This window comes from Sporobolomyces koalae, assembly GCF_050403365.1.
Source record: "Sporobolomyces koalae JCM15063 DNA, S_koalae_JCM15063T_v1_ctg15, whole genome shotgun sequence".
In the NCBI taxonomy this organism is placed as follows: domain Eukaryota; kingdom Fungi; phylum Basidiomycota; class Microbotryomycetes; order Sporidiobolales; family Sporidiobolaceae; genus Sporobolomyces; species Sporobolomyces koalae.
Window position 1 is genome coordinate 171,521 of NW_027481756.1, and position 15,107 is coordinate 186,627.

At 55.7% G+C, this 15,107-nt stretch overlaps 5 protein-coding genes across 5 annotated transcripts; 4 read left to right on the top strand and 1 right to left on the bottom strand.

The window, feature by feature from the left end:
- Nucleotides 1–114: 114 nt before the first annotated feature.
- PIK1 (1-phosphatidylinositol 4-kinase) lies at nt 115–4,879 on the bottom strand (the record flags this gene model as incomplete). The annotated part of the gene is made up of 10 exons (XM_076678563.1): nt 115–148; nt 228–378; nt 448–657; nt 727–877; nt 953–1,109; nt 1,173–1,374; nt 1,439–4,187; nt 4,264–4,348; nt 4,413–4,514; nt 4,788–4,879. The coding sequence occupies 10 exons, from the start codon at nt 4,877–4,879 to the stop codon at nt 115–117; spliced, it is 3,933 nt and encodes a 1,310-aa protein (XP_076534307.1).
- Nucleotides 4,880–5,880: 1,001 nt separating this feature from the next.
- On the top strand, nt 5,881–7,568 carry JCM15063_004571 (uL30 family ribosomal protein; the record flags this gene model as incomplete). The annotated part of the gene is made up of 6 exons (XM_076678564.1): nt 5,881–5,888; nt 6,156–6,192; nt 6,269–6,331; nt 6,779–6,945; nt 7,011–7,148; nt 7,247–7,568. The coding sequence occupies 6 exons, from the start codon at nt 5,881–5,883 to the stop codon at nt 7,566–7,568; spliced, it is 735 nt and encodes a 244-aa protein (XP_076534308.1).
- A 1,294-nt stretch (nt 7,569–8,862) lies between these two features.
- Nucleotides 8,863–9,201, top strand: JCM15063_004572 (uncharacterized protein; the record flags this gene model as incomplete). The annotated part of the gene is made up of 2 exons (XM_076678565.1): nt 8,863–8,888; nt 8,973–9,201. 2 exons carry the CDS (start codon nt 8,863–8,865, stop codon nt 9,199–9,201), a joined length of 255 nt encoding a protein of 84 aa, XP_076534309.1.
- Nucleotides 9,202–11,191: 1,990 nt separating this feature from the next.
- JCM15063_004573 (uncharacterized protein) lies at nt 11,192–11,843 on the top strand (the record flags this gene model as incomplete). The annotated part of the gene is made up of 2 exons (XM_076678566.1): nt 11,192–11,261; nt 11,371–11,843. The coding sequence occupies 2 exons, from the start codon at nt 11,192–11,194 to the stop codon at nt 11,841–11,843; spliced, it is 543 nt and encodes a 180-aa protein (XP_076534310.1).
- A 1,309-nt stretch (nt 11,844–13,152) lies between these two features.
- JCM15063_004574 (uncharacterized protein) lies at nt 13,153–14,737 on the top strand (the record flags this gene model as incomplete). The annotated part of the gene is made up of 2 exons (XM_076678567.1): nt 13,153–13,520; nt 13,594–14,737. 2 exons carry the CDS (start codon nt 13,153–13,155, stop codon nt 14,735–14,737), a joined length of 1,512 nt encoding a protein of 503 aa, XP_076534311.1.
- Nucleotides 14,738–15,107: the final 370 nt, after the last annotated feature.

Consider the following 15,107-nt stretch of genomic DNA (forward strand, 5'->3'; position numbering starts at 1 on the left):
TGCTTGGGTATATTTCACTGCTAATACGTCCGTAGATGCTCGGAAGTCCGAACCCAAAAAAACGAAAAAAAATACTACACAAAGCGAGACGGGAAAAGGAAAACGGGATCGTATTCACAAGATGCCGTTCGAATATCCTTGGAACAGACTGTTCAAAAGCGAGTCAAGTAGTCATCAGCGGGGTCATTGCCCTGAGAGGAGGTTTGAGTACGAGGCTCGAAGCTTACTCGTAAAGTTTTGTGAACGAACTCGTTGCCGAGTTGAGGATCAGCTTCTCGGCGTAGTCCTCGACTTGTGCCTGCGTCAGAGACAGCACGAACCGTTCGCGCAATTGCTGAGAAGTCAAATCTCCGTTGGCGAAACACGGCAAGTTGGAGTCTGAGCAAAAAAAGAGCGAGTCAGAGGACTGAAACGTTTCGCGGGCAAAGACATGTTCGGTTCTCTCACCTTTCTGCATGAGTTCAACAAGTGTTATGATCCGCTCGGCATGTTTCCGAACGTCTCGGAAGCACCGCTTGAACAGGTCTTTGAACCGGGCAAATTCGGGACTGTCGAAACCGCCGAGAATGTCGATGTAGTCTTGAGGTAGCTTGAACGGAGCCATCTCGAACCCGAGCGAGCCGGGAGAATTGGACAGCATGAACCCAAAGTCAATGTCTGCCCGACACCGTCGAAACAGCATGAGTTTCGAGAGTTAAGCTGCTTGGATCGTTTCGGGACACTCACGAATCAGGTGGCCCGCTCGGTCGAGCAGGATGTTTCCGTTGTGACGATCTTTGAGCTGCAGCAAATACGAGATCACCGAGTACGCCGCGAGCGATTCGATGAACGCGGTTTGCGCCTTGCGGTACTTGGGCGAACTCGGGGCTCCGTAAGTCTGTCATGCGGAATTGTGTCCGTCTCAGTGAACCGGCAATGAACGTCTGTCAGCAGGACCACAAGGTAGACTCACATCGGTAAAGTAATCGGCTAGAGTGAAGGACGCGAACACCTGAGTTCCGTCTTCAGCCACGCGTGCGTACGCATCCTTCTTGATCGAATGAATCGAGACCGAATCGGTGATCGTTTCGATCAGCCCCGAGTTTTCCGAAGTGACAAGAATCCGGAAGCTGCCGTACGACAACCCGTCAGCCGCGCAAACTCGTCGGTGCTGGTGAAAGACAGAGACGCACTAGTAGATCCAGGCCGGACAGTTCTCCTCCTTCCAGATCCTGCCAAACTCGCTGATGAGTTGCACCGCGAGTTGCTCCTGACGCAAGTCGGCTCCGGTCTTGACAATGCACGAGATGAGTGACCAGTGGGGCAAATGGCCAAAAGGCGAAGCTGCTCTGATCCGAGCCGATTTCGACTCGAATGACTCGGCAAACACGGCGCCTGCAACCGCGATTCGACGTCAGCTCTCCCTGTCGTTCACCGCAGAAGAGTATAGCGATCGCACCTGAAGGATCATCTTTGTTGACCGCTCGCATAACAATGGCGTTGTCAGTCGTGCCTCCCAACCCGCTCGTCTTGCTCCATCCTTTCCGTGCTTGAACACTTCCCCGCATGCGCTCCATGCGCTCCTCTTCGAGCGCCAACATCTCGGTCATGATTCTCTCCCGGATGGCGGCAGCATCTTGCGGTGCGAGTACCCGCGCTCTTTGAGTCGGTGCTGCGGTAGTGGTCGTCGCAGGCAAAGTTCCCGAAGTTGTAGTTGCAGCTTGAGCATCCGTGGCAGAATGGGACAATGCGGCCGATGCAGCGTTCAGAGGAGGAGCGCCTGCGACCGCACTCGTCCCTTCAGCCGCCGAAGCAGTATCGAGGTTCGTTTTCGTCCCCGAAGAAGCTTGTCCGACCCCGTTTGTCGGTTCTCTCCTACCTCCCAATCTTGCCTTCACGGCGCCCAGTCCAGCGCCTAAACCGGCTCCGACCAGTCCCCCAACCCCAGCGACTGTTGCAACGGGCAGTCCGACAAGTGTACCAGCAGCGGCGGTACCAGCCGACACGACTCCACGCGCAGCCGTTTGTGACGCGTCGAGTTGCGCGAGCATGATGGCGGCCATACGCATGCGTTCGGCATAATCATCGAGTGAGATTGCTTGACGAGCCTGTACCGATCTGCCCCCAGGTCGAGTCGTTCCCGAAGGTGCGGTCGAGAGCTGTGACTTGGTCGGCGTGGTCGGCTTCGTTCGATCGAGGGTGAGAGACTCGCGATTCGGGTTCGAGATTGAGATTGAAGTGCGTCCTCCTCCCCCAACGCTACTCGCGCTCGAAGACACTGTCGAGCTTCTTCGTGCTCTTCTCTCTGCCTTCTCCTGCTCTTTGCGCGACCATGCCAATTCGTCTGCGTCTCGGTTCTTAATGTCCTCTTCCTCGTCGTCTTCTGCCTCGTCTCCCAGTTTGAGCAAACTGTCGTCCCGCAACGAAATGTCACCGTACAATTGCTCGACAAGGTCCATCTCGCCTTCCGGTTCGAGTGGAGCTGCCGACAGATCTCCCTCGTTTGGAATGACCGAATTTCCTTTGGATTCGGATGAACCTCCCAACGCAAACTCGGCTCGTTCTGCGAACGGAGTCGAGCTCGTCGGTGTCGCGCTTGGGCTTGGACTTGGAGAAAACCCATTGGTCGTGGATGTACCCTTGGTCGATTGGTTCAAGTTTGTACGCGAGTTGGCGGCTGATTGACCTTTGGCGTACCCATCGAGTCCACTCTCGAGACTGACCCTTCCGACCTGTTTCGCCTGGTTGTACTGACTCGCGAAGCCAACACTCGTCAACCCTTCGCGCTCCTTCAACGCTCGACGTAGGTCTTCCCAATTCGTGCGACGATCGGGATCGAAATCCAAATCTTCCTCAAGTACTTCGACGTAGACGACGAACGGAGCACGATCGGCCGAGTTGAGCACGACCGATTCTCCAGGCGAGATGCGCACGACTCGAGCTTGTTTCCTCCGTGGTTTCGTAGGCCTTGGTGGATTCGTCAGTGAAGACGATGAAGATGAGGAACCGGTGCTGGAAGAGGAGGTTGGAGGGGCTGTCACGGAAAGGGTAGGTTTCATCGAGTTTGATCCGGAAGGAGGTGCGGTAGCTGGTGGAGGTCGAGTCGACATGCCGAGCGAGCAACCCCGAGGAAGTCCATGGTTCAAGACGGTCAGCTCGGCACGCAGGGAAGACACTCGTGCTGGTTTCGGCACGAGCACGAGGCGAGTCGAGATGTCTTGCAGGCTGCGGACGAGGTCTAGTTGAGAACGACATGCTTGTAACAAGAGAAGGTGCGAGAGGAACATTTTGGGGAGACCGTAGCCAGGGAGTGAGGAGCCAGTGAGATGCTGAGACGACAGAGACGGGGACATGGATGAGGAGGCGAGGTTCGAAGCCGAATGCGAGGTCAAGGTGAGCGAAGGGACCGAGATTGAGGGAACGTTGTTGCTGCTGTTGCGAGATGCTAGAGGATGGGGACTTCGAAGGCTCTTGGCTCGACCAAGACTTGCCCCGGGTTTCACCGTATTGGAACCGATTTGCAAGCTCGGCGTTGAGGACGAGTTTGAGGATTTCAGCGAGAACGGGTTCGGGAAGAACGAGCTCGACTTGGTCGTCTCGGGTTTCGACGCCGCTGATGACGTTGCGTACAAAGTTGCCGGAGTTGCCTCGATCCGAGCACCCGGCAGGTAATTCGGCTGGTTCGACGATTTCTTGAGACTGCGCGAAGAATGAGACCTCGAGCTCCGCTTGATCGATCCAGGTGGAGACTTGGTTGCTGGAGGGGTTTGTGTCCCCCGGGCGACAAGCTTTTCCTCATCGCTCCCGCTGTCTTCCTTGTTTCGGTCACCTTCTTCCTCGTCTGGCTCGTCTGCTTTGGATGGCTGCTCTATCCGTCTGCCCTGTTCAAGCACCATCCTTCCCGCAGCGTCGACCAGGCCCGGCATTGCGAAGGCGGCAGCGAGCAAACCCAAACCGACGAAAGAAGATTTCGGCGCGTTCAATTTTGCCGGAGCCGGTTTCGAGGAATTGACAGCTTGTGAGGTCGTCTTGGACTGTGAAGATGTAGTCGGTAATGTTGCGTCTGACGTTGGTGACGTCGAAGGAAGTGGTGGCTCGGTAAAGATGATGGATTGCACGCGATTCAGGATCCGTCGACAGACCGCGAACTGTTCCGAGTTTGGGGCGGTGGCGAGATCTGACAGAGATGCTTGCAGATACCACAACGTCTGATTGACAAGCCGATTTAGCGTACTGCTCTCGGAGGCGAAGCAGCAGGAAACGAGAGACGACACGCACAATAACAGCAATGTGAGCATCTTCTTCACACCGCTCCAGCAGAAAATTCTCAAGCGCCACTGAGTCTGTCGGTCGCGTAATTACGAGATAGCTGTATGTGTCGCGACAGGGTGTCAGTCACAGGTTCAGTATGGCCAGAAACGGACGGGACGTACATGAGTTGTGGCCAGTAGAATTCGACATCCTCGTACTCGAAGGAACGTAGCCTGTTTACGAGATAGTGGGTAATACCGATCGAGTTGGGATACGTCTTTAAGCTGTTGAGTTTGGGACAAGCGATACACGGGAGGTCATGTGTCAGCACTTGGACCAAATCGAGGCAGAGTCTGGTGTTTCCGGCTTGGAGAAGCGTCCAGCATATCAGGACTGAGTGTACAAGCCTTGCGAGCCCGTTCGAATGCTGCAGAGTCGATATGGACGCGAACTCCGCGTTGCAATTCGATCCGAAGCTGACCCCATTTCGTGTCGTGTTGTCTTGGGCGCGCCAAGCTGCTGCGAACGCTGACGAGACGAATGAAGGTGAGACGCACTATCCTATCGCGAGATGCACGTCGAAGAAGCTGCTTTCGAACAGGCGGAGGAGGAGTGCCGAGCCGCTTCCTCCGCTTTCCGACAGCGACATGATTGGCGCAAGAGTCCAACTGTATCAGGCGCCTTGACGATGGAGAATTTGAAGCTGAAGGCTGTCGGCGTGTAGTGAGTTGCAGGTGTTGACACGCTCGCGACTGACTGTCGAAGTCGTCGTCTGGCGCGCGTCTCTGTCACGCTGCTTCTCTCTTTCGCACCATCGGTGCATCCTTGCTATGACAGAGCTACGCGCAGTGTCACTCTGCCCATTCATTCACGCGCTCTGCCCCTCTCGACCTGCCCAATGATGTAACGAGCAGTACACGGGCTCCACACTACACGCGGTGCGAAAGCATCGGCTGACCTCTCTGTTAGACGCGCACGACCATTGAGGACAAAGCAGTATAGGAATCAGATATGCAGGATCGCGCCCTTCGCGCCTCTGAGAATCGGGTCATGGTGGCAGCGTTGTCTATGAATTATCCCGCGCCCATTTCTTTCTGAGAATCAGCTCGAGAGATCCTCAGACGAGCTGTAGGGAGGCTAGCAAGAACGATATTCATGAGAACCACCACTGACGCCAGAGCGAGACCAGCGTTGTCTTGCCACGACCTGACGGACAGAAATGACCGCAGCGCCTGTCTGCTTGCAGAATAGCATGGAATATGTAGGCTTCTCGAACAAAGCTGGCGATGAGAAAATGGAGGCCGATGACGGCAGAGTGAGCCCGGGGGCAGAGCCGAACAAACGAGAAGAAAAACCTGAGCATTGACAGGCAGGGCGCAGGCAATCAGCAGTGCTACGACAGCAGACAGATCTGCAGCCATTACTTATAAGCGTAAGAGAGAGAAGCGAGAAGAATCGAGATGGAGAAAGATGCAGAAGAAGATGAAAAAGTGAGATGAGGCGAGAGAGAGACAAAGCTCGAGGAGAAATCGTTAGAGCGAGGCGGAAGCCAGCGAGAAATGAGAGGGGAGGGGCGAAAGTTCGACTGGGCCCGAAAAGTGACAGGCCCGCCTTTCGTCTCCTTGTGTTTGCCGCCTAGCTTCGCCAACCATGTCTAGGTAAACTACTCCTGACCTGTCCTGAGCAGTCCTGATCACCCACCGCCTGCGCCCTCTGTCCGGTCCTCGCTCGTCGCCCCGTTCGACGCCTTGAAAACGAACTTGTGCCGCCCGACTCAACTTTCCACGCCCGCCTCGCCTCGGCCCTCTCGACTCACCCAGGACCCGGAGAGAGGGCGCATGCAGGGTGCATGACTTTTGTGGAACGAACCAGCGGCTGACTCGTCCGGATTGTGTGGCTTGATTGTGCGTTGGAACGGAAAACAGCTCGAACGCCCCTCTCGTCCCCGAGACCCTTCTCAAGGTACGTCTTGCAGGACAGACTTGTCTGTGTAGGAATGTGATTGCTGATCTCGTCTTTGAGGTTGTCCTCGACACAGAAGCGCAAGTCGACCGAGAAGTCTCGCGAGGAGAAGAAGGCTGCCGCCCTCGAGGCCCGCAAGGTAAGCCACTGGTCTTGCTAAAGGAGCCACATACCGCCAGCGAATCCCGAGCCCGAGCGATGTCCGCGACCTCGAATCCGACTTGCGACTTTTCCCCCTCCCGACCTTCAACCCTCCGGAGCATCCCGACCGCCGCGCGAGACGACGAAGTGACACAGGGACACGAGCAGTGATTATTAATCAATATACCCAAATTGCTGAGCACTTGGCTTTAGTCGGCCGGGTGCAATGCGGTCAACTTTTTGACAACATACCATCTTTCGGATCTGAGCTCTTCCATCCCTCGTCACCTCGTCGATCTCGGCTCGTCAAGTCGGTCTGCTTCGGAGGCGCTGACAATTTGCTCGAGGCTGGGAAGGCGCGAATCAGGGGGGAGGGCAATGAGGTCACGAGAAAGGGCATCGAACTGACGTTCTCGTTTCGCCGGTGCACTCCCTCTCACCACAGGCTTCGAAGGCCAAGCGTCAAGTCATCTTCAAGCGCGCTGAGCAGTACGTCAACGACTACAAGAAGCAGCAACGCGAGGAGATCCGCTTGAAGAGGCAGGCCAAGGCCAACGGAGACTTCTACGTCCCCGCCCAGCCCAAGGTCTACTTCGTCATGCGCATCAAGGGGTGAGTCGAGCTCTATCCACCGTCTGCGACATGAAGAAGAGTTGATCGTCGAATGATTGATACAGTATCAACAACATTGCCCCCAAGCCCCGCAAGATCCTGCAGCTCCTCCGTCTTCTCCAGATCAACAACGGTGTCTTTGTCAAGGTTACCAAGGCCACCTCGGAGATGCTCCTCCGCGTTGAGCCCTACATCACCTACGGGTCAGTCTCAATTGCCATTCTTTACTGCCACTCTTCCTCAATCGCCATTCTTCACTGCCACTCTTCCTCATTCACTCACGCATGCTTTCGTCCTGCAGTGAGCCCAACTTGAAGACCATCCGCGAGCTCGTCTACAAGCGTGGATACGGCAAGGTCAACAAACAGCGTATTGCCCTCTCGTCGAACCAAATCATCGAGGAAGCGCTCGGCCAATACGGTATCATCTGCCTCGAGGACGTAGTCAGAGAGATCGCCGTGGCTGGACCCCACTTCAAGCAGGTTTCGAACTTCCTCTGGCCCTTCAAGCTCTCGAACCCTCTTGGAGGATCCCGCCCCCGCAAGATCAAGACCTTCATCGAGGGTGGAGAGACCGGCAAGCGCGAGCACTTCATCAACGACCTCGTCCGCAAGTGCAACTAAGCTTGTCGTCGTACTGCGTCGGTGCAGTTGATGGAATGGGTAGAACACTTTTTTTTGGTTGGCGGCGTTGCAAAAGAACCAGGTCGTTTCCCAAAAAGAAAACAAAGTCTCTTCTCACCCTGCGAGAGTCCTGCGGTCGAGATGATGCCCAATCTCGCCCCCTTGCCTAGCTGTCTCGTCTCGCTTCGCTTGAGGCCTTCTGTGCCGAGATGAGCACGGCGTGTCGTCCGCGGACCTACCGGAGATTACCTCGTGCGAGCTTCGTCTCTTTCTAACTCTCATCTCGTCCTCACTGCTTCGACTTATCTCGCTCTCAGCACATCACTTTCTCAACTACATTGCGTATGTTCATCTCTCCTCCTCTTTCTGGCTGGGACGCGCTTTTCTCCTCCTCTTCCTGGCTGGGACGCGCTTTTCTCCGTCGCTCTCGCTCATCATCTCATCACGTGTAAACAGGTTCGCGTTCTCCACGATGCCTCTAACCGTTATTGACGGACGCTACTCGGACCCCGTTTCGTGACTGCGAGAACGTTCGACCGACGAGTAGGCTCCCCTTTGATTGGACAACCGAGCCAGGGATCGCATTGACGCACTGCCTCGTAGACTCGCTAGCCGCGACAACCCCCGCCTCCGCGGCGAGCAACAGAGCATTATTCAAGCTGGAGTCGTCGCCGGATCGTTCGAGATCATTTTCGATCTTGCGATCGTGGTGGTGTCTCAAGCTGGGGAGCGTCTTCGCCTCGGTCTCGAAAACGCCACTGGTCGACCGATCGCGAAAGGGAGGCATAAAAATCTCATCTTGGACTATACAGAACATTTTGTCCTCCCGAAAGATGCCAAGGATCTCGACGATGCATCCCTTTATCGACCCTCCTGGGAGACCCTGAAGCCATACTTGGTTTGGCCGGCATTTCACCGCTTGCTTTCGCACATCCGACTTGTGAGCCACTCTTGCTCTTCCACTCGGCTACGATCTGGTTCTGACCGGTGCTCGTGCGACGTTTCGACAGTGCTTCGAGGAGTCGGCCTTTCCGTCTGAGACTCTCTTCACCTCGTACGGCGGATCGAGGGCGCGCCATGCGATCCAAGGAGTGGAATCCCGAGTCAGTCGTACAAACGTCGCCGAGATCGCGATTGATGTCAGAAAAAGCTAAAAGCGAGTCCAAGTAATCCATCCTCCCTACGTCTCTCGCCTGTTTGTCGTGATTCGCTCCGACTGAAGCAGATGTTTGTTTACAGCCACGACAGAATGAACTGGCGCGATTGTAAGCGGTGGCTCGTGCATACCTTGTCGATGGAGGCGTATCCTTCGATGTCTCGGTCAGTTGATTTCGTTTATGCACGTCGTCGCTTGACGCGAACCCTGATTCTGTCGAATCGATAGCTTGCCGTTACACCTGCCAGGTATGGATCTCCTCGCCTCACTTTCGCTATCCCTTGCGGGCTTGTCGGAGTCACTCCCACATCCTTCCAGCTCACCGCGGGCTACATCCGTCCCGACGACGCTCAGTCTCGCGCGTCTGGAGGAACTGCTGCGTTCGATGATCTCATGGATCACTTCGCTAAACACCGAAACGACAAGGTTCGCGCCGTCGTCAAGGAGCGCGAACAACTCGGGTGTTCAGCGAAGTAATTCATCAGATTATCAAACGCAGCAGTTCCTCCCGACGCGCGAGACTGCGCGTCGTCAGGACGGAGGTAGTCCGCGGTAAGCAAGAAGGTCGTGCGGTTGACTCCGAGAATTGAGCACGCTATATAGAAACCTAGGCGAGGAGATCCATCCGTGGCAGGTGGAACGGCAAGCTATCGGTTCGACAGAATCAGGATTCGCGTCACGCGACGACGTGCAGTGATCGAAATCAACTGACCGAGACATCGAAGGATACGCCTCCATCGACAAGGTATGCACGAGCCACCGTGTACAATCGCGCCAGTTCATTCTGTCGTGGCTGTGAACAGACATCTGCTTCAGTCGGAGCGAAAAGACGACAAACAGGCGAGGGGGTGTAGGGAGAATGAATCACTTGGACTCGCTTATAGCTTTTTTTGACATCAATCGCGATCTCGGCGACGTTTGTACGACTGACGCGTGACTCCACTCCTTCGATCGCGTGGCGCGCCCTCGATCCGCCATACGAGGTGGAAAGAGTCTCAGATGGAAAGGCGGACTTCTCGAAGCACTGTCGAAACGTCGCACGAGCACCGGTCAAAACCAGATCGCAGCCGAGTGAAAGGGCTACAGTGGCTCACAATCCGGATGCGGCAGACCAAGTCGCAGAACGTCGGCCAACTCAAGTATGGTCTGAAAGTCTCCCAAGAAGGGCGATAGAGCGATCCTACATCGAGATCCTCCTCATCTTGAGGGAGGACAAAGTGTCTGGTGTAGTTCAAGATCAGCCTTTTATATCTTCCCTTAGCCATGGGTCGACCGAGGACCCCTCCCAGGCCAAGACGAATGCGTTCCCCAACTTGGGTCACGGCCACGACCGCAAGATCGAAAATCATGCTGAACGATCTAGAGACGAATCCAGCTTTGACAATCCTTTGTTGGTTGGAGCGGAGGTCTGGATGGTCGCGGCTTGCGAGTCTACGAGGTAGCGTGTTAATGCGATCCCTGGCTCGGTTGTCCGATCAAAGGGGAGCCTACTCGTCGGTCGAACGCTCTCGCAGGAACGAAACGGGGTCCGAGTAGCGTCCGTCAATAACGGTTAGAGGCATGGTGGAGAGTGCGAACCTGTTTACACGTGACCAGATGATCAGCGAGAGCGATGGGGGAGCACGAGGTCACGACGAGGAGCTCGCCCGCAAAACAAACAAGCCAGATTTCGGGCGACCACCTGATGTGAGAGTGGGTGAAAGAGACTAGAGCGAGCCCGATCAGTGAGATGCGAGGCGGCAGGCGTCGTGACCACCGAGCGAGAGGGCAAGTGATGACGAGCGAGAGAAGGGTGAGCGATGATTAGCGAGATTGAGCGAGAGACGAGCGAGCCAGTTACAGCCGCGAAAGGACTGACACGATGGCAAAGGTGATGCGATGACTGTGTGATGACGAAGACGATAGCGATGACGAAAACAGATAGGCGAACCGGGAGCAGGGGAGCAGAGGAAAGACAGCGAGAGAGAAGACTCGCGAGTGTCGGTAGTCGGAGACCGCCAGGTGAGCCATGGTGACGGTTCAAGGGCGGTGATGAGTAGGGAAGCAAGAGCAGAAGCGTTCTCGCAGAACTCTCACTCTTCCCTGTCAGAAGGTCCGCGGTAGATTACGGAGCGAACGTTCGCGGACGGGAGGATCGTGCGAATGACGCTAGTGACATTCCTCGCTCGCTTCCCCTCATCCCGGCTTCAGTTGACCACTCGCTCGTGATCTCTTGATCCCGATAAGACTCTGCAGTCGAGCTGAGGATCCCTGAACTTCAGCCGAATCGATACGAGGCCTGCAAAAAATTGAGAAGGACGATCGCATTTCGTCTTGTCTCGTCCCCGCGTGTGGCCTCGTCACCACTAATCAGAACAAAGCCTCCTCGTCTGCAGCCGTGAAGGCTCGAAACCACAACGTGTTCCATTACACATGATTACAGAGCTTTTCTTGTTGAGGTGGTACTCACTTACTCGCACTCTGTACCATGCTACTCCAAGTCACGACTAGCGATGCCAAGGCCGCCCTTCGACCTTGCAAGAACGCTAAACAGACGAGTAAGTAGGGGTTTTGGTAGCGCAAGTCGATGACTTGGAGTGGCATGGTACAGAATGCGAACCTGTTTACATTTGGCCCGGTGATGCCGTCACCCTCTGTCGGCTGAAGCGCTGGGGAGCCTCGCATCTACTCTACCGAACGACGACGAGATCGCAATCGCCGAGTCAAACGTTCACTGCTTGTTGAACCCGCGAGACGAAACGGGTGCCGAACTGTCCCAATCTGCAGCTGGCAGTGCCCTTTCAACGACTTCGGCAACTCACGCTCTACCCCTCATGTACGACGGAGATGTCGCGCTTGTTTCCGCTCCGACGTTCGCCCTCCTTTGCACGCCGCTCGGGGCCGATCGGAAGGAGCTCGTCTGGGCCGAAACTTCGGAGGTCTGGAAAGAGGCTGGCACATGGGTTCTCGACAAGATCGTTGCGATACTCAAGAAGAGGCAGGAGAAGATCAAAAGAGCACGAGCTCGGCCTACACCGAATTCGATCGACGATGTTCTTCTCGCCTTCGACTTTCGCTCGGTCACTCCCGCGATGTGTCGACTCGTAGCTGCCGCGACGACCGCCGCTATCGGCGACTAACGAGGACACCGAACCGTTCCCCGCTCACAGCGTGCAACCTCCTGCTACAAGTCGACACATCGCGGGAGTGACCGAGCGAAAGTCGAAGGTAAGAAGAACATCGTCGATCGGATTCGGTGAAGGTCGAGCTCGTGCCCTTTTGATCCGGTACTGCCTCTTCTTGAGCGTCGCCACGATCTTGTCGAGAACCCATGTGCCAGCCTCTTTACAGACCTCCGAGTCTTCGGCCCAGACGAGCTCCTTCCGATCGGCCCCGAGCGGCGTGCAAAGGGAGGGCGAACGTCGGAGCGGGACCAAACGCGACATCTCCGTCGTACATGAGGGGCAGAGCGTGAGTTGCCGATGTTGTTGAAAGGGCACTGTCTGCAGATTGAGACAGTTCGGCATCCGTTTCGTCTCGCGGGTGCAACAAGCAGTGAACGTTTGACTCGGCGATTGCGATCTCGTCGTCGTTCGGTAGAGTAGATGCGAGGCTCCCCAGCGCTTCAGCCGACAGAGGGTGACCGAGAGAGAGAGGACTATGCCGTTCGATGCTTGAAGGTTCGGAGGCTAAGAGAGAGGAACATGAGCACAGCCATCTTTGAGAGCTTCGAGGGACGACTCGCCAGAAAGGCGTGAAGGGTTCGAGGGGCTCGAGCCATGCTCCTAGGAGCAAGTCGTAGGCGTAGTAGACTCCGAAGTCGGCTTCCGCCCCCGAAGCGACGTAATCGAAAGTCGGTTGAGCAAGTTGATCTTGCCGGGACGCACTGTCATCGCGAGTTCGACGGCGAGCATGTTCACGAAATTTTGGCTTGAAGGGACCTCGTGTGAGGCGCGATAGTGATCGGTAGCCTCGCGCGTCGTCTGAATCTGGGACGTTGCCAAGGTGGTCACTTGCAGGGGTGCTACGAGTGACGGGTGACTGAAGTCTGGGGGACTAGAAGACTGAAGAGAAAGGAAGATAGGAAAGAGCGAACCGGCCTCGCTAGTCAAGAGCCCGGCGCGAACGCTGAGAAGGGTCCGTGTGAGGTGACAGGGGTCAACTGGGGTTGTCCGCCTGACATTGCGGATCGGCGTCGTCACGAAATGCTTGACGTTATTCCAAGGGTCGATTGACTTTGGCCGCCGTGCTCAATCCCTCGGTCGCTCCGACCACAGCTCGAGCATAACTCAAGGTTCGGAGAGAGAACTACGAAGAGAGTGGAAATACGACATGATTTGCCGTGCACAAACCCCTCTTGTGGCCCATTCATCGCGGTCTGACGCGTCTAATCCTTCGACGCGTACTACTTCTCGTTCACTCTTCGGGATCTACCTCACTAGAGCAAGCATGGTCCCACGAGCTCGGTTAACGTTCACCCGCATCGACGATTTAACGGCCGTAACCGAGACACCGTTCAATGTCGCCTCGATAGGCTCGTTCACCGCGTCTCCGCCGGCTTCTTCTACATTCAATCGCACGCTCGCGCCAGAGCCGGAGTTGGTCGGTCGACGTATGCTTGACGTGACCGGACCATTTTCTCTCCATGCGGGAGGCATCGTGCAAGTTGAACACATTCGAGTCAAGATCGACCAGGGTACACATGTCGCGAGATGTTGCGCATCAGAACAGTCAGACTCTGGCAGTAAAGGATTGTGGTGGACCAGTACAGGGCTCGATCGAGATGAGTTGGGAGTTTGGGAACTGCATTTACTACGGTATGCTTGTCCTGTTTGTTCTGGAGCTCTGTCTGATACTCATATGCTAAAAAATGAATCGGCAACGTGACAGTGCAACAGATGCCGATGTTCGGGCGGTTCATCGACTGTTGCTGTACCTTCCGCCAGCCGATGTTCCTGTCGCACAACTTTCGCAGCATCGCCACTCTTTGCTTTTGTACGACTGCGATACTCGCCGGGTCGTGTCGGTCACTCCTCTGGATCCAGTTCCCGAGCGCGCGACTGTGAATCCATCTGCAGCTTCGAGCTCGGTTGACAAGCCTTTACCGTCCCCTCCCTCGCGACCATCCTCTCAACCTCGAGCTCCGCTCTCACCTGGCGCCCGTATCGCAGAATATGTCGACAAGGTCGTACAAGGGATACATCCAGATCCAACCGACGAAGCGTTGTCCGCCGCCGAGAGGCTCGAGAGAGCGAGGAGGGCTCGAGACGCACGACGAGAAGAACAGGATTGGGATCCTTTTCACCTCGGAGACATCTTGCTCGCGGTCCCTCCTGTCGGGTCGACGTCAACGGAAGAAGCAGACAACAGCGTGTCCTCAACGCACGGCATGAGCGCCTATGACGAGTTTTCAAACGATCGAGCCGCTCAAGATGCTGGATCATCGACTAGAGCAGGGACCTCTTCCGTCTTTTCGCTATCGAGTCTGGCGACTCACGGGAGCGCAAGTAGCGATATTTCCGGAGCAAGAAACGAATCGAGCGACATGAACATCGGTGTAAAGCACAACCAAAGCGTCAAAGTGACCGACCCAGTCTCGTCAAGAGACATCGCACGTCAAGCGGTACCAGTTGAATCATCGAGCGAGACAGCCGTTCGAATCGTGAAGCGACCCGAAGAAAACGATGCATTCCATACAATCACCAGAGGGAACGCTGTCCTACTCGACTTTTTGGCCGACTCCATCATCGAGCCTCTCGGATCACAGCCTCACCCTACTCGAATGGCAATATCGGCGAAACCTCTTTCTGAGCGGCACGTTCGCGAGTTGACGGCAGCCGGCGCGATCAAAGCTCTAGAAACCAACCGGGCAGATTCGATGCAACCGACAAGCCTGATCGAGTGGCTGCGAAATATCATCGTGCCTCAACAATGGAACACCAGGCTCGAGTTACCGCAAGCTGTACGAAGTTTGTTCGCTTGGACCGCTTTGCTGTGGCCGAACTTCGAGACAGATCAGGTCCAGTGCGGCTGATGTCCTTCGCCACCGAGCTGTATATGCTTGCTAACGTACTCGCTGGACTGTCTTCGTAGAAGGGACTCAGCTGCAGCGAACGAGGGAATCAACGATGTTGCGCGAGCAGACGCGGTGCCGTCAAGCAGCCGTCCAACTGCTTCCTCCCCATCTCGAAAAGAGGCAGGTTACGTCAATGAAGCTAGTCCGAAGCTCTCGCTGATCTATGTCGACGGGGATGGTATCAGTGCGCGCGCCTACGTTGCAGTATGACCGAGCGTCCGATTTGTGCGCTGTTTTGGGGTTTCAAGCGCTTGATTTGTGCTGTGTTGTTGCCATGTGTTCTTACGCTTGCAGCCATACCCGAGAGTATGCGAGCGTCTTGCCAAGT